The following is an 18,526-nucleotide window of genomic DNA, read 5'->3' on the forward strand; positions in this document are numbered from 1 at the left end:
GGAATATATTTCATTATGACAGTGTGTAATGTATATGGAATTCAGTGCAAGTCTTAGAGGCAATGCCCCACAATAATTTAAATCTCACTTCAAAGGCTACTGCCAGTAGTTTTAGACTCTATTACCATTGAACTCCATGTGGTGTCCCCAAGGGTCATTCTGTGGCTCATGTTATTTGCTATTTACATATAACCATTTTCACAGTTATGCAAATGATTGATGTGTGAGGAGGTAAGGTAGTCTGTTTGTCCCTGTGGGATAAGACCTGCTATTGCAAATGGCTGTGAATTTCCAGAAGCACAATATATTATCCAACATTTTAATATTTACCCATTTATGTTTAAATTTAGCTTTGTAACTTAAATATGCATTTCAGATGGAACCCTACTTGAGGAACCCTTAGGGAAAAGTCCTACAGAACAAAATGAAATGAATATAAGTCTTATAGAAATGTGTCTAAAATCCTGTAAACCCTGTAAAATCTGGTAGAGAACAATATCTTTCATAAAGGTTTTTGGAATTACATGTAACACACATAGTAACACCTATAGTTAAAGCTATACAAAACTTTACAAGACCAGAGGGGAGGCAGAGGGTCAGGATTTGTGGAGTGGATAGGATAAAAGCAGGACCGCGGACCACAGTTTGAGAACCTTGGATATGGATGATAATGGCATTGTACTTCTACTAGTTTCTCCATTAGCTCAAGTGGTGGAAGGCTATACTGTAGATCTAAAGAACACAACCTTGCTAATGACCCATAGTCACAATATGGGGTCCACATGAAGACATTTATTTATTTTAATTTTGGAAAAATTTTAGGAAATCACATTAAATAAACTATATTAAAAGAATGTTAATGTTGCAAAGTCAAGCACTCAAAAGATAGGAAAAGCCAGAATTAAGGTCCCTTTGGAACCTTGATTTGGCTCTCTTGTGTGTATGCATTACTATACAGCAGAGATTCTCAAACTGTGGTCTGCGAGCTGCATTCACGTGGTCCACGAATAGTTCCCTCTAAGGTGCATGCGTGAGTGGCCGCACACTAGAGAATGAAGGGCCACCCACCTAATTATTGAAGCCACATAAATGCATAAAGCCACAAACTGAATGATGAGGATGGAAATACATATTGAATAGGTGATTATTCAGTCCATCCTGTGCACTGAATTAGGGAAAGCTCCTGTGGAAAAAAGTTTGCAGTCGTGTAATTGAAGACTGTATCATAATGCACATGCACAAAGAAACCAAACAGATTGTGTGGGCAACCTTAATTCTGATGTTTCCTAACTTTCAACTATCCTCCTGAATGCATTCATTTATAAAACTAACCTCTCCCAGCACAACTACTTCACCAAACAAACACAACTACTAGCGCTGGGGAAAAAATAATCTGGCAAATGGGAGTGTGCAGAAAAGCAAAAGGGATGGGGTGGTGGTGCACATTTAAAGTTGTGTTCATAATTGTTGTAAAGATAAGGTGTGTACTTGTGGGTGGAAGAGTTGACAGTTATGCACTGTTAGGTGTCTTAACTTCTCATTTCCTTGCTTTTGTAGTTTGTGCCAGGCATGTTGTGTAGCAACCATAATTTCTTCACAAGAAAGTGCTTTGAGGTATTAATTAATCTGTGAAGTAGATTCCTTTCATTTGTGGTTTGCTATGTTGTGGCCCCTACCCTCATAAGTATTTGCTAAAGTAGACCCCTGTTATCTATGCAAGGTACCCTTGAAATCACAAGCCCAGACTGTCAGATCTTGAGTGAAGGTGTGATTCCATTCTATGAATCAAGAAAGCACATGTTATTGGAACCAACTTTAATTTCACTAACATAAGAATAATCTGAGAAATACACTGGCAGCTATATTTTACTTTATATTAGTTATAACCCTTTATTAATCAAAGTTTACTTTAGCGTCATTTGGAATAGAAAAATAATCTGGTTTACATTGCTATATTGCAGGATTGAATGAGAGCCAACAAAAACTTGATGTCATTCACCTTCCTAAGAGGAAAATTAATATAGAGGTCACCTGATTCTGTCATATCACCAGCACATTCAATTTTAGCTATCAGTCTTAACCTATAAAAATGGCCATTTCTTTGAATGTAACTCTTCATCAAAATTAAACTTGATTTCTATGCAAATTCCATGTACTCCCTACCACTTCTTTTAAGAAACTGTTTTCCCTAATTAGCCCAAGAAACTATATGACTTCTTAGAAAGACAAGGTAGGTGAGAAAATATCTTTTAATAGTAATATTAATAAATTAAATTTAATGTAATATTTAATATATTTTAATATTTAGTCCAATAAAAGTTATTATCTCACCCACCATGTGTCTCTAATATCTTGGGATCAACACGGCTACAACAACACTGCAAACATACAACTTTTTGACACTCGGAAGAAAGGTATAGAATGGAATGCTCTTTTTTTTTTTTTAATCTCAGTCACGTCTAGATCTCTGAACAAGGCAGCATGATAGAACATGCACTGAAGATGCAACTGATGATGCAGGCCAACTCCTTCCACAGTAATGCAAAGGTACTGCAAAAATGAATTCAATTTTCCCATGAATTACTTTTAAAATGTTAGTTTTAAAGAAGTATAGTTCAATTCTGCAAATACACAGGAGAAACTTTACTAATGCAGTCAATGGCCACATGAATCAACTCAATGAGATGCAAGCAAGGTTACCCACATGCATAAGTATTTGCAGGATTGGTCTTCTGAAGGTTGAGTTTATCAACTCAACATGAAATAAAAACAAAACACGTTTTTCATTATTTCCCATATGTTTAATACAATGAAAATTTATATATGTGTAGTACAGATCAGGTACTATTTTTCTACAGGTTTCTGCCTTGTTCGGTAAATGGGGATTTAATTATTCAATATTTCTTTTTATTCCCCTCATTCAATGTGTGGACCATGCCTTTTTATGCACACCCTCCAAACCTGAGTTGAATGCAAAATTATTGATTTCCTAAAGTAGGGTTTCTCAAACAGGGGTCGCTGCTTGTGTAGGGAATGCCCCTGGTGGGCCGGGCCGGTGTGCTTACTTGCCATGTCCGTAAGTCCAGCTGATTGTGGCTCCCACTGGCCACGGATCGCTGCACGGGGCCAATGGGGGCTGCTGGAAGTGGCCCCAGCAGCCACCACTGGCCCGGAGCAGCGATCTGCAGCCAGTGGAAGCCACAGTCCCCATTGGCCTGGAGCAGCGATCCACGGCCAATGGGAGCCGCAATCAGCTGGACCTGCAGACTGGGCAGGTAAACACAGCGACCTGGCCCATCATGGACTTTCCCTACACAAGTGGTGACCCCTGTTTGAGAAACCCTCCCCTAAAAAGTGTTTTTATGATGCTCTCACAATTATAGCTACTTCACAAACGGGGGGCAGGACAGATAGCTCAGTGGTTTGAGCATTGGCCTGCTAAACCCAGGGTTGTGAGTTCAATTCTTGAGGGGGCCACTTAGGGATCTGGGGCAAAATCAGTACTTGGTCCTGCTAGTGAAGACAGGGGGCTGGACTTGATGACCCTTTGGGGTCCCTTCCAGTTCTAGGAGATATACCTAATGAATTTATCTTCATAACATCTCTGAGTCACATGGTATTATCTTAATTTTATAGCTGGCAACCCTGAGGCACAGAGTGTTAAAGACCAAAAGTGTTCACTAATTTTGGGTGCCCAAATTGAGACATCTTGGGCCTGGTTTTTCAGAATACTTAGCATTTTTATAGCCAGCACAGAGCCAATGGAGTTCAGTTGCAGCTGTGAGTGCTCTGAGCACCAGAAAATCTTATGTGGAGTACCAGAAAAAATGAGGAAAACACAATTAGCGGCCAATTGCAAACATTTTGGTTTAAGAAACTTATCCATTGAAGTCTGTGGCAGAGACAAAGACAGGATCCAATTCACCAGCATGACATTCAATTTCCTGAACAATGACATCACACCTATTTTTCCTGCAATCCCCTGCCTAATCCACTACACACCATCCAACTTCTGCAACAAATGAGGCAGGGTCCTGCAGACCATTCACTATATACACATTTGATAAAGCCCCAGCCATCCTGTGCAGTGAATGAGGCAGGGATCATGTGGAAAAAATAGTTTGTGAACATATAATTATAGTCTTTATCATATATAATACATATGCACAATCCTTAATACTGGTATTTTCTAATTTTTGAATGCTTGAATTGCCACCTACCATTCTTTTAACATAAGAAATTACATTAAAATAAATTTTCTATTTTTTGGTTAGTTTTTATTTTATCTGTGTCATTAGGGAATGGACTTTTACATACACAGCACAGACCTCTTCCATTTGATGTAGCAGGCTATCATCCTCTCTGTGGGCCAGCCACTAGAGGCAGATGAGATACACACTTTGCCACTGGGTTTCACAGCTATTTGCCACCAGCAGAGTAATGTAGACACTCAGGACTCTTGGGTTCAATTCATGGTCTCTAAGGGAGTATACTCTATTTCTTTTTACACCCCTTTGCCCAGGCTTTCTTTCCTCCTCTGCTCCTTTACACTCCCATCTTCTTTCCAACTCTCTTATAATTCCAGTTCTGCCCCCTTTCCCTTCTGTTGTCCCTTATGCTTTCTTTTCCCTGCTCCTATTCTCCCTGGTCCCCTCACATCCTGCATTACTCACTCCTCTGCAGTCCAGTCAGACTGTTTCCTCCTTCTCTTGCACACTCCCTGGATTGGGCCCCAGCAGCAGGAGCACTGAGAGCACAGGAGAGAAGTTACTCTCACAGTTACTGTGCTCAGCATTAAAGTGCTCTCTGGCTGCCAAAAAGAGCAGTTGCAGGGAAAAGCCTGCTCAGCCTCTGCACTGGAGCATGCTCATTACAAATGGAATATTTGTCAAATTCAACTGCCAAACATTAACAGGTCTCCTCAAAGCAGGTGCGAACTGAATTTTTAGAGGCTTATAACACAGACAAATTTTATATGGACTACAAAAGACACATCCCTGATATCTGGGCAACCTTCTTTCCAAATTTCAAGTCCCTGCTACAAAGCATGGTGGTGCTAGTTTATCTCAACTAAATGGCTGTAAGAATTTTTTAATGTGGAATGGACATGTGCAACACATCTGGAAGAACAAGTTATGGAGCAGGTTAGTACCTGTTTTTTGTCCTTCAAGTGATTACACAGGTCAATTCCACTTCAGCTGACTGAACAAGCAACTCAATCTGGAGATGGGATTGGAGTCTACGTGAATATTGAGTGAAGGACTACATGTCCAAATCTGGCATCATCTCTAGACTGTTAAGATAGCATAATGAGAAGCAAAAATATGTACTGAAGATCAAGGTGGGGCCCTACAAATGTCCAGAATAGGTACTTGAGCTAGAAAGGCTGTGTGTGGTCTCTTTCAGTGTGTTAGCACCGTTTGGCAGAGTTACGCTGGCCATTTCATAGCACAAATACATATGTGAGGAAATCCACAACGAGATTCTTTGGGATAAGACCAGAAGGACCTTCATCCTGTCTGAAACTGCCACAAACAGTTGCAAGGATGACCTAAACAGTTTAGTCCTATCCAAGTAAAACACTAACACCCTCCTAGCAGCCAGTGTGTGCCTGAGGTTTAGGGAAGAAAATTGATAAGTATATTACCTGACTGATGTAAAAGTGAGAAACTACTTTGGATGAGGGTGTAGGTGCATCTTTTTCTTGCAGAATACTGTATAAAGCCAGTTAGATACCAGACCTCTCAATTTTCCTATTCTACACAGGTAGTTGCCACCTTCATTAAAAGATGAAGCAATGAATAGGTAGTCATGGTTCAAAGGGCAGACCCATTAGCTTTGCTAACACCAGGTTTAAGTTCCAAGGGAAAATAGGATCCTCTACTTGAGGATATAACCAGCCCAGGCTCTTCAAAAACCGGAGGGACGTGCAATTGGATAAAAGTGAGTGATCACTAGTCATGGTTCAAAGGGCAAACCCATTAGCTTTGCTAACACCAGGTTTAAGTTCCAAGGGAAAATAGGATCCTCTACTTGAGGATATAACTGGCCCAGGCTCTTCAAAAACCAGAGGGACGTGCAGTTGGAGAAAAGTGAGTGATCACTGTAGATTCACAGATTTTAAGGTCAGAACCATCGAATCATCTAGTCTGACCTCTAGCACATTGCAGGCCACAGAACCTCACCGACTCCTGAAATAGATCCCAAGCCTCTGGCTGAATTACTGAAGTCCTCAAATCATGGTTTAAAAGACTTCAAGTTACAGAGAATTCATCATTTACATTAGTTTAAACTTGCAAGTGAAATGCGACCCATGTTGCAGAGGAAGGTGAAAAACCCTTGGGGTCTCTGCCAATCTGACCCGGGGGAAAATTCCTTCCCAACCCCAACTATGGCAATCAGTTCGACCCTAAGCATGTGGGCAAGACCCGCCAGGCAGATACCCGGGAAAGAATTCTCTGAGGTAACTCAGAGCCCTCCCCATCTAATGTTCTGTCTCCAGGGGATTTTTGCTACTGGCAGTTGCCAATGAAGCATGCCATCACGGGAAGTCCCATCATACCATTCCCTCCATAAACTTATCAAGCTCGGTCTTGAAGTCAGTTAGGTTTTTTGCCTTCACTGCTCACCTTGGAAGGCTGTTCCAGAACTTCACTCCTCTGATGGTTAGAAACCTTTACTAATTTTGAACCTAAACTTGTTGATGGCCAATTTATATCCATTTGTTCTTGTGTCCACATTGATGCTTAACTTAAGGAACTCCTCCCCCTTTGGTATTTATCCCTCTGATGTATTATAGAGAGCAATTATATCTCTCCTTGACCTTCTTTTGGTTAGGCTAAACAAGCCAAGCTTTTTGAGTCTCCTTTCATAGGGTAGATTTTCCATTCCTCAGATCATCCTAGTAGTCTCTCCTGGCTGCAGGAAGCTAAGCACCTTCGCTCCTCTTCTTGCCTCATCACACCCCAAGCCATGGGGGAGGTGTCACGCAGAGGGAGCAGCCGGAGAGCTTCTTGCAGCTGGGGGAAGTTCCCAGAGATGGGGTCTGACCTGGCCCTGTCTGCAGCTTTGAAGGTTTCTAGCAGTGCAGAAGTAAAAGTGGCAATACCGCGAACCCCCTACAATAGCCTCACAATCCCCCCGCAAACCTCTTTTGGGTCAGGAGCCCATAGTTATAATACCATGACATTTCAGCTGTAAATATCTGAAACAATGACATAGATGATTTTTAAAATCCTCTGACCATGAAATTGACCAAAATGGACCGTGAATTTGGTAGAGCCCTAATTATGAGTGCATGGTCCTGTTTGATTTTTAACAACACTGGGTAGGAGTGGAACTGGAGGGTATGCATACCTGAGATTGTCTTTCCAGGGCAACAGGAAAGCATCTGTCAGAGACTTTGGACTTTGACCTGCCTCTGAACAAAAGAGATGACATTTCCCGTTGTGTTGGGTTGAAAACAGGTCTATGTTGTAAATGGCCCAGACCTGGAAAAGGTATCTCACTGCGACTGGTGAAAAATCTGCTCAATCCATCTGCCAGATAGTTCTGGACACCTGGAAGGAGGCAGGCTTCAAGTGGACTGAGCTGGTGATGCCAAACTACCAACGCAGTACTGTCTCTTGGCATAGAAGTTTCGATCTGGCCCCTCCTTATTTAGTCATATATCACATCTCCACTCTGTTGTTGGTAATACCTAGTAAATTCCTTCCCTTGGTATGGAGGCGGGAAGCATGACAAGTTAGATAAATGGAGCTCAACTCTCATGTTTATATGGAGAGCTAAATCCTGGCCAGAATAAACTAAACACTGCCTGCAGCATTCCTAGCTAGCCTCCCCAACCTAGGGCAGAAGAGTCTATAACCAGAGTCAAAGTAGGCTGTGGGGAAACAAACCAAATTCCCACACATACTCTGGTCCATCCACCAATCCAAAAAGGCTAAGACTTCTGTGAGTACTCAAAACAACATGTCCAGTAGATCACGAATCAAAGAGCACATTGAGCTCAGTCTGCTCTGCAGACTCCTGAGAAGCAGCCTGGTATGTCAAACCATGTTAAGTACATGAGGCCATGTGCCTCAGAAGCCTGAGGCAATTCCATGTTGTCAGTTCTAATGAAATGGCAAACATTGTCTAGAATCTGGTTTGTGGGATGAATGCTTTGGCGTCCATAAAATTCAAGACTGCTCCTGTAAACTGTATTCTCTGAACAGTTGAGAGGACTGCCTTTCCCTCATTATTAGCAATCCCAGTGCTGGACTTCTGATTTCCTTAGGAACATAGCCACCATTCTCATGCACTTTGTAAAAACATGGAGGCTGTGGATAGGCCAAATGGCAGGACTGCAAACTGATAGTGGGATTTGTTAACCATACATCTGAGGACTCTCCTGTGGCTTTGAGGTATTGCTGAGGGCAGCATACCAGTCTCCAAGGAAGAGATCATGGAAACCAGACTGATTATGTGAAACTTTAATTTTCTTTATGTATTTGTTCAGCTCTCACAGGTCTAGCATGGGTCTGAGACCTTCTTTAGCTTTTGGAATTAGGAAGTAACCCCTTTCCTCTGCATAAAGGAAGAACTTCATCTATGGCTCCCAACAGGAGAAGAGATTGTACAGAGGAGAAGCAAACAGAGGGAGTTTGTCTGGGAGTTTAGGATTTGGTTCTGATCAATAGGGATGAATCAGTTGTGAATGTGAAGGTGGTCAGGAACTTGGAAGGAAGTAATCATGATCTGATATAATTCAAGATCCTAAGGAAAGGAGAACATAAGAACAGCAAAACTAGTACATTGGACTTCAGAAAGGCAGATTTCAACCAACTCAGAGAAACAGTAGGCAAGGTCCCATGGAAAGACCAATTAGGAAGAAAAGGAGTTGAAGGAGGCTGGCGGTTCCTAAAAGATGGAATACTAGAGGTTCAACATCCATCTATTCCAGTACAGAAGATAGATAATAAGAGCCACAGGAGCATAATGTGGCTTCACAAGGAGCTTTTCAGCTATCTCAAACCAAAAGGGAAAACAAACAGGAAATGGAAGAAAGACAATTCAATTACGAGCATGATACCAAGAGTGAAAAAAGACCTTCTGAAGTGGTAATGAGAGTGGCCCATTTCAGATAGTTGACAAGAAGGTGTGAGTAACAATAGGGGGAAATTAGTATTGGGGAAATTCTAATTCTAATTAATTGTTAATTGAATTGTCTCTATGTTTACTTGTTTCCATGTATTTATACCTGCTCGTGTATTTTCCACTCCATGCATCTAATGAAGTGGGTTCTAGCTCATGAAAGCTTATGCCTAAATAAATTTGTTAGTTTCTGAAGTGCTACAAGGACTCCTCATTGTTTTTGCTGATAAAGACTAACACGGCTACCACTCTGAAACCTGTTCTTCAAATATGTAAGACAAAAAAGAAAGATCAGGGATGGTGTGGGTCCACTGGTCAATGCAGGTGAGCTGATAACCGAGGATGATAGCTTGGCAGTAGCAGCACAACTGAGAAGCATCTGGGAGTTGTGGTGGATCACAACCTCAACATGAGTCAGCAATGTGATACTGCTGCAAAAAAAGCAAATGCAATTTTAGGTTGCATTAACGGAGGCATAGTATGCAAGTCACAGAAGGCGACAGTACTGCTCTACTCAGTGCTGGTTGGGCGTCAGTTGGAGTACTGTTTCAGCAACGTATAGAAAGGATGTAGAGAAACTGGAAAGGATCCAGAGGCAAGCAACAAAGATGATCAAAGGGATGTAATGTAAACCATATGAGCAAAGGCTGAAGGAACTGGGTATGTTTAGTTTGGAAAAGAAGAGATTAAGGGGAGATGTGATTGTAATCTTCAAATACTTGAAAGGCTCCCACAAAAAAGAGGGAGAAAATTTATTCTCTCTTGCCACAGAAGGCAGAACAAGAGGCAATGGGTTCAAAGTAGGGCTTTTGATTAGTCACCGTTAACTCACTCAATTAACAAAATTAATCACGATAAAAAATTGCAATTAATCAGTTTTAATTGCACTGTTGAACAATAGAATACCAATTGAAATTTATTTAATATTTTGGATGTTTTTCTACATTTTCATATACATTGTATTCTGTGTTGTAACTAAAATCAAAGTGCGAATTATTTTTTTATTACAAATATTTGCACAGTAAAAATGATAAACAAAAGAAATAGTATTTCGCAATTCACCTCCTACAAGTACTGTAGTGAAAGTGCAATTTACAAATGTAGAATTTTTTTGTTGCATAACTGCACTCAAACAATGTAAAACTTTAGAGCCTGGCATTCACATGGCATTTTTGTAGCTGGCATTGTAAGGTATTCATGTGCCAGATATACTAAACATTCGTATGCCCCTTCATGCTTGGGTCACCATTCCAGAGGATATGCTTCTATGCAGATCATGCTTGTTAAAAAAATTATGCATTAATTAAAATTTGTGACTGAACTCCTTGAGGGAGAATTGTATGTCCCCTGCTCTGTTTTACCCGCATTCTGCCATATATTTTATGTTATAGCAGTCTCGGATGATGATCCAGCACGCGTTCATTTTAAGAACAATTTTACTGCAGATTTCACAAAATGCAAAGAAGGTACCAATGTGAGATTTCTAAAGATAGCTACAGCACTCGACTCAAGGTTTAAGAATCTGAGGTGCCTTCCAAAATCTGAGAGGGACTAGGTGTGGAGCATGCTTTCAGAAGTCTTAAAAGAGCAACACTCCAGTGCGGAAACTACAGAACCTGAACAACCAAAAAAAGAAAATCAACCTTCTGCTGGTGGCATCCAACTCAGATAATGAAAATGAACATGCGACTGCTTTGGGCTGTTATCGAGAAGAACCCATCATCAGCATGGACACATGGAATGGTGGTCGAAGCATGAAGGGATATATGAATCTTTAGCACATCCGGCACGTAAATATCTTGTGACACCGGCTGCAACAGTGGCAAGTGAATGCCTGTTCTCACTTCCAGGTGACACTGTAAACAAGAAACGGGCAGCATTATTTCCTGCAAATGTAAACAAACTTGTTTGTCTGAGCGACTGGCTGAACAGGAAGTAGGACTGAGTGAACATGCAGGTTCTAAAATTTTATATTTTTGAATGCAATTTTTTTTACATAATTCTACATTTTTAAATTCATCTTTCATGATAAACAGATTGCACTACAGTACTTGTATTAAGTGAATTGAAAAATACTACTTCTTTTGTTTTTCTACAGTGCAAATATTTGTAATCAATAATAAATATAAAGTGAGCACTGTACACTTTGTATTCTGTGTTGTAATTGAAATCAATATATTTGAAAATGTAGAAAACATCCAAATATTTGAATAAATGGTATTCTATTATTGTTTAACAATGCAATGAATCGCACAATTAATTTTTTTAAGCGCTTGACAGCCCTAGTTCAAAGTACAGCACAGAAGATTTAATTTCAGGAAAAACTTCCTAACTTTAAGACAAACATGACAATGGAACAGACTGCCTAGGGAGGTTTTGGAAGCTCCTTCACTGTGGGTTTTCAAACGGAGGCTGGATAGCCATCTGTCTTGGATGGTTTAGACACAACAGATCCTGCATCTTGGCAGGGGGTTAGACAAGATGACCTTTGAGGTCCCTTCTAACTGTACAGTTCTATAATTTCTGAAGGACAGCTTCCTCATGAGAGTCGTCCCTGAATAGGAATTGGGAGGGGGAAAGAGGGGGAAATGGAGTTAGAAGTAAAATTGAAGACTTCCCAATTCCTCCATACTTAAGACCCACTGGTCTGTAGTGATATGGGTCCAAGAATGTCAAATTGAGTGTTGGCGTTCCTAGGCTGGCTGGATGAGCTCACAGAAGATAAAAAAGGTGAAGGTGGTCTCCTGCTGTAACCAGGGCCAGCGCTTCCATTTAGGCGACCTAGGCGGTCGCCTAGGGCACCAGGATTTGGGGGGGTGCATTTTGCCACCCTTCGCGGTAATTCAGTGGCGGGGGGGCCTTCCACGCTCCGGGTCTTCGGTGGCAATTCTGCGGCAGGTCCTTCATTCGCTTTGGGACCCGCCGCTGAAGTGCCCCGAAGACCGGGAGTGCGGAAGGGCTGCCCCCACCGCCGAATTGCCGCTGACTGGGAGCGCGGAAGGACTCCCACCTAGGGCACCAAAAACCCTGGCACCACTCCTGCCTGTAACTGTTCCCTTTTATCCTAGATTGGTCCTGCTGACAATGTGTAAAAAAGTATAATGGTTGGACTGCTGAAGGCTGAATTGCATCTTCTTTTGGGAGTGGAATTCTACAATCTATAAGGCTCTGAAGCTTGTAGTCGATCTGCTGAGAAAAAACCACTGTTCCTTCAAAAGGGTGGTCTGTTGGACTTCCTGAAGATCACCTGCTGACTGGAACAACAAACAGCTATGCATTGTAATGGCTGATTTATTGGCTCTGGCAGCAAAATCTGAAGCGTTCAATGCAGCCTGAAGCAAGGTCCTGACTACAATCTTTGCCTCATTCACTACACTGTGAGAAGCTCTTGTATGGCCTCCTCTGGCAACTCATCTGTAATTTTTAAAATATTATCCCAGAGGGAGAAGTCATAATGCCCAGCAATGCTCACGGATTATAAATCCATAGTTATAGTTCAGCTGTAGAATAAACTTTTCTCCCAAAAAGGTCACATTTCTTTGCATCTTTTGATTTTGGGGTAGACGCTTGTGGACCCTGATGCTGTCTTTAGTTAACAGCTGAAACTACCAAAGACCCCAGGGTAGGGGATGTATATAAAAATGTTCAAACCCCTGTGAGGGGACATACTACTTCCCATTCAGTCCTTTCAGCTGTGGGAGTCAGGGAAGATAGCATTTGGCCACAATATTTTTGTGAATTCCAGAATAGTTTTCTTTACTGGGAATGCCACTCAAGAGGGCCCCACAGATCCCAACATATCAACAATCTGTGTGAGCTCTTCTGAACTACTGCTATCTGCATATGTAGGGAGGAAGTCACCTTCTTCAGGAGGTCTTTGTGGGCCCCGTAATGGTCCAGGAGAAGTGAGGAAACACCAGACACTACTGCCTCATCAGCAGGGTCCTACCAAATTCACGACCATGAAAAAAACATCACGTACCCTGAAATCTGGACTCCTCCCATGAAATGTGGTCTTTTGTGTGCTTTTCCTCTATACTATACAGATTGCTGGTCTCCCCTGTGAATTTCTCAAATTGGGGGCCCTGACCCAAAAGGAAGTTGCAGGGGGGTCACAAGGTTATTTCAGAATTGCTACCCTTATGTCTGTGCTGCCTTCAGAACTGCGTGACCAGAGAGCTTCTCCAAGACTTCAGCAGACAGTCCACATGCTGTCCTGACTGGTACCACTAAGGGAAAATCTGATACTACTATCAGAGGGGTAGCCATGTTAGTCTGGATCTGTAAAAGCAGCAAGGAGTCCTGTGGCATCTTATAGACTAACAGACATATTGGAGCATGAGCTTTCGTGGGTGAATGCATCTGATGAAGTGGTATTCACCCACGAAAGCTCATGCTCCAATACGTCTGTTAGTCTATAAGGTGCCACAGGACTCTTTGCTGCTTTTACTGATACTACTAGTATACTGGGCACACACACCCCTAGAGCTGAATAGATATGTGCAATCACTTGAAACAGAATCAGACTGTCAGGAGGATAGCTGCCTATCTGACTTCCCATTTTTAGTAAGACACTTGAGAAACATTATTTAGTGAATAACTTCAAAGAATCCTACCGCCAAGCTGCTGAGATGCTGTTTTTCAAGGAGTCGCCGCATTTCCTCTAGATTTTGCTGTAAGAGAAGTTGGTCACTATCCAAGTTTGTTCCACTGCTTTCTTGGATCATTTTATCATAGCCACCATTTGTGGAGATCTGCTTTTGATGTAAGAAGCCATTTTTAGATTCTGATGAATCAGAGGAAGAATCTGTAATTCTTGGTATGAGAAAATAAAAGTTAAGCCAAAAGTAACTTAACTATGTATTTCTTGATCTAACTGTACAGTTTACAATACATAGCTTTTAAAATAAGAAACATGCTGAAGTACATGGCAAGAATATAATATCTCCCAAATAGAGGCAACATAATATATACATAATTATTGGTGGGGCTGATAGCACCAGTGATTATTAAGGTTGTGCAGTTGCTTTTAGTTTTGCCAAACTTTAACCATTTGGGTTGATATTTTTCATGCTTAATGACTGCCTCAGACTGAATTCTTTTGGAAAGCTTCTGACAAAATGGTTCAGCCATTTCCAAGAATGAGTCTAGGGTTTTGGGTTTTTTTGCCCATGTTAAAAAAATACTGGTGATATTTTCTTTGAGAAGCTCTAGTGCCCCCATGCCTTGGAAGAGGGATTTGAATTTGGCAAAGGGTGGAGGAGAGCTTTGTGTCAGGGATGTGGCTTTGCCATCCCATGAAAATTAAGCCAAATTTGGCCAAGTTATCACAAGCCTTTGAAGAACTGGAGATCACAAATGCTCAGTAGAGCCTTGCCAGAGCTTTGCAACTAAACTCCCCAAAGATAATGTGTGCACTGTACATGCTCCAGCCCATGGTTGAGAAAGATTTTCCTCACAATTGCAGCTCTGGGCTGCAGCAGGCTTGGTCCTGGCACTGAAAAAGGCAACGGGGAGCCTGTTTCTCCTATGCTCCAAATGAACCCCTGCTGGGCCTGAGACAGCCAGGAGGAGGAAGCTGCCCCATGTGAATGCAGAGGAGACAAAAACCAGACTGGGGGTAGAGGTGGGGGAGTACATTGGGATAAGGAGCCAGGGAGGGACAGCTAGGATTGAAGGCTAGTGGGGGAAGAGGAAAAATGGGATTGGGAGTTGGGATGGAGGGAGACTGATACTGGTTTGACTGGGAGCTGGGAGAAGACACTTTGACTGGAAGCCATGGAAGGAAACAGGTGGGAGATACCTGGGACCCAGTGAATGGGGTGGAGTGGAAGACTGACATCAGATGAGGAATTGACTGGCAGGGGTGAGATGGGACTGAGAACTGGTGGTGCAGGGGGAAGGAGAAGATAGTAGAGACAGCTTGGAGGAGGACTCATGGTGCATGAGAACTAGGATTGGCTGGGCAAAGACCAAGACATGAACACAGTGGTGGGCAAGGGACACATTGAGATTGGATGAGGAGCCAGTGAGGAAAACTGGAAGTCACTGAGGACAAGAAATGCGAGCAGAGGTGACTGAAAGGGAGAGACACAGATTGGATGAGAAGCCGGGAGGGTACTTGGTCTGGTTGGGCAGGACACTGAGAACAAGAAGCTAGGGGAGAGGGACTGGGAATGATTGGGCAATGAGACTGGGATAAGAAGCCTATGGAGTGGAGAAAGGACAGAACTGGGACAGGGGCAGAAGGGATCATGCTTGGGGGGGACCGGGCAGAAGAGTCTGTGCTGTCCACTAAAACACACACTCCTCTACAGCCTGGACTAGAACCAAAGGTTCCTGAGCCTCACCTTTCCTCTGCTGTCAGCAAATCACAGAAAAATCACAGAGTTATGGTTGGAAGAGACCTGAGGAGATCATCTAGTGCAACCCCCTGCTCAAAGAAGGACCAACCCCAAATAAATCATCCCAGCCAGGGATTTGTCAAGCCAGCCCTTAAAAGCCTCTAAGGAAGGAGATGCCATCACCTTCCTAGGTAACCCATTCCAGTGCTTCACCATCCTCTTAGTGAAATCCGCAAAATGTCCCACTCCCATCCAGTGCTGGTCCACAGAGAGAATGAAAACCTACCACTGTTATCAGTTAGCCACTTAATTCAAGTGGGAAAAGTCTATGCAGTGAATATAAAGATTCAAACCTTCCTGATGATCCATGTGGGTGTCAATATGGTGTCACATTATAGAGTTTCTATTTCTTCAGTTTGCTTTTAAAAAAAAACAAACAACTAGGAAACCACACACAATAACTATATTCAAAGAACATTAAGATTTCAAAGTCAAGGACACATAAATTAGGAAATACCAGATTAAAGTTGACTGTGCAACCTTAAATCAGCCCCCTTGTGTTGTACATATTAGGATACAGTCTTTAATTACATGATCACATACTATTTTTATAGAAGTTGGAAAGTATATAGTGGATGAGGCAGAAGATTTCAGAAAGGACAGTATCACAATTAAAGCAGTTGAATGCTTTCCTGGAGAACTGACTCTGCCACAGAGTTCCTGTGTGATGCTGGGCAAGTCACTTAAGTAAACATTTCATGGGAGGTCAATAATTATGTGTTCTCATTTTCTGGGTACCCATCTTGATACACTGGGGGTCTGATTTGCAGAAATGCTGTTCATTCACAGTTGCAACTGAAGTCAATGGGAACTCTGCTTTGACCACAGTAAGTACTTTACAATGGTAAGTATTCTGAAAAATCAGGTCCTAAGCGCCTCAAATTCAAAATTGATAGTCTTGACCTTAATCTTTGTACCTCAGTTCTCCATACATGAAATGGGAATATCTACCTACTCATACCATATCTTCTTGTGCTCCAGCAATCCAGGGTAGAGCTTGGTGACATTTTTTCAGCTAGTTTATTCACTGAAAATTGCAGTTTTGGATGACCCAGAATTATTCACTAAGATGTGTTGAGTTCGATGATAAGCTTTGACCGAACTTAAACTGCAATGTTTCAGAATGGTCAAAATGAAATATTTTGTTTCAACTCAACTTGAAATTGTTATTATGAAGGACTACAAAATGCTACTGGGAATGACAATGAATAGGCATTGGGACCAGAAAAAACAGAGAGAAAGAATCTATACCCTGGTGGTTAAGGCTCTTGTTTAGGATGTGGGAAACCCAAGGTCAATTCCCTGCTCCAATGACTATTATTTATACCAAGTGGAAGAGTTTCAACAGGAGAGATTACGAAAGACCAATGTCACATATATCCTATAGCCCAGCGGCTAAGATACTCTCTTGCAACATGGGAGCGCAAAGTTCAAATTCCTTCTTCACATCAGGCAAGGGGAAAGCAGGGGAATTAAACCTGGGTCTCCCACATCCCAGGTGAGTTTCCTAACCACTGGGCTAACGCTCATAAGTAGGGTTCCACCTCCTTCTCCTCCTCATTCCTGCTGTTTGTAAAGCTATTCTTCCTTTGCTTTCCTTAAAATGCGCAAAATTGAAACAAAAAATTTCAAGTTAGGTTGAAATAAAATGTTTCATTTTGATGAGACTTGAAATTTTTTAAATGTTTCAATTCCACCCAAAATGAAACTTTTTTGGAACTGCCCAAGAACAAAGAAAATTCATTATTCATCCCATTCTAATCCTGGGATGGGAAAATGGCCTTTGGCAGCCACTGCAACTGGTTCAGGCTAGAACAGTCCTGAGGCTGTTCTAACTGGTGATTGAACGAGCCCCCAGGATTAGGGGAGTGCAAACGTTTGCCTCCTTTCCTCTGCTTTTGTGCCATGTAGACATCAAACAATTTAAGGATATGGCACAACATTTTAATTTTAATAGTACTTGTAGCGGAACGGACTCACCCGTGGCGCCTCCCGCTAGTCTCTCAGGGAATTAGCTCATTCCAGCTCCGCAGCGTGCTCTGCAGGCTGGTGATCCACCTGTCCTCTGTCCCCCGTCCCCCATGTCCCTCACTGGACCCAGTGCCCTTTTACCTGGGATGCTGCCCCCTGGCAGTAACCCCTTTCTCTCAAGGTCTCCCCTCTCTGGGAAACCCCCACCTACTATCCCCAACTCACCTCAGTATCAGGCTACTGCCAGTCATTGTCTAGCTCCCGTGCCCTGGGGCAGACTGCAGTATCAGCCTACTCATCACTGGCAAGGTTGGGTTTGGACCTGCTGCCTTTGCCTACCCCTGGGCTGCCCTCTGCAACCCCCAGTACCTGTTGGCCTTATGCTAGGCCACAGCCTGAGGCTTTCCAGGCTGGAGCTCCCCAGCTTCTCAGCCTGTCCCAGGGCCAGCTCCAGGCACCAGCATTCCAAGCTGGTGCTTGGGGCGGCACTCTGCAAGGGGCAGCAGTTTTCGTCATCCCAAGCAGCGCGCCGAATTGCTGCCGCAGGTGGCGCGGGCAGTCCGTGTGCCCTTAGGGCGGCAGGCGCGTTTCCGCAGTGGTGGCAATTCGGCAGCGGCTTCTATGTTTAGCTGTCCGCGGTGGCTTCAGCTAAACGTAGAAGCTGCCGCCGAATTGCCGCCGCAGCGGAAACGCGCCTGCCGCCCTAAGGGCACATGGACTGCCCCCGCCACCCATAGCAGCAATTCAGCGCGCTGCTTGGAGTGGCGAAAACTGTAGAGCCAGCCCTGGCCTGTCCCCAGCCCTGCTCCACTCAGGTACTCTGTCTCTAGCTCCCTACACCCAGGCGCTTCTCCCTCAACGGGCAGAGAAAGACTCATGAGCTCCTGGCTCCCAGCCTCTTTATACAGGCCAGCTGGGGCCTGACTGGGGCGTGGCTGAGCTGCAGCCACTTCCCAATCAACCCAGCTTAGCAGCGTCCAGCCACAACCTTCCTCCAGGGCTGTTTTAAGCCCTTC

The 18,526-nt window shown here is 43.0% G+C and overlaps 1 protein-coding gene across 5 annotated transcripts in view; it reads right to left on the bottom strand.

The window, feature by feature from the left end:
* The window catches only part of CEP126 (centrosomal protein 126), a 66,078-nt gene that overhangs the window by 36,707 nt on the left and 10,845 nt on the right, over window positions 1–18,526 (bottom strand). For all 5 annotated transcript variants that reach the window (XM_050940379.1, XM_050940371.1, XM_050940365.1 and 2 more), the window contains exon 5: window positions 13,752–13,950. In XM_050940379.1, the coding sequence (XP_050796336.1) occupies window positions 13,752–13,950 (199 nt within the window). The remainder of the gene's footprint in view (window positions 1–13,751; window positions 13,951–18,526) is intronic.

This window comes from Gopherus flavomarginatus, chromosome 1 (assembly GCF_025201925.1).
Source record: "Gopherus flavomarginatus isolate rGopFla2 chromosome 1, rGopFla2.mat.asm, whole genome shotgun sequence".
Classification (NCBI taxonomy): domain Eukaryota; kingdom Metazoa; phylum Chordata; order Testudines; family Testudinidae; genus Gopherus; species Gopherus flavomarginatus.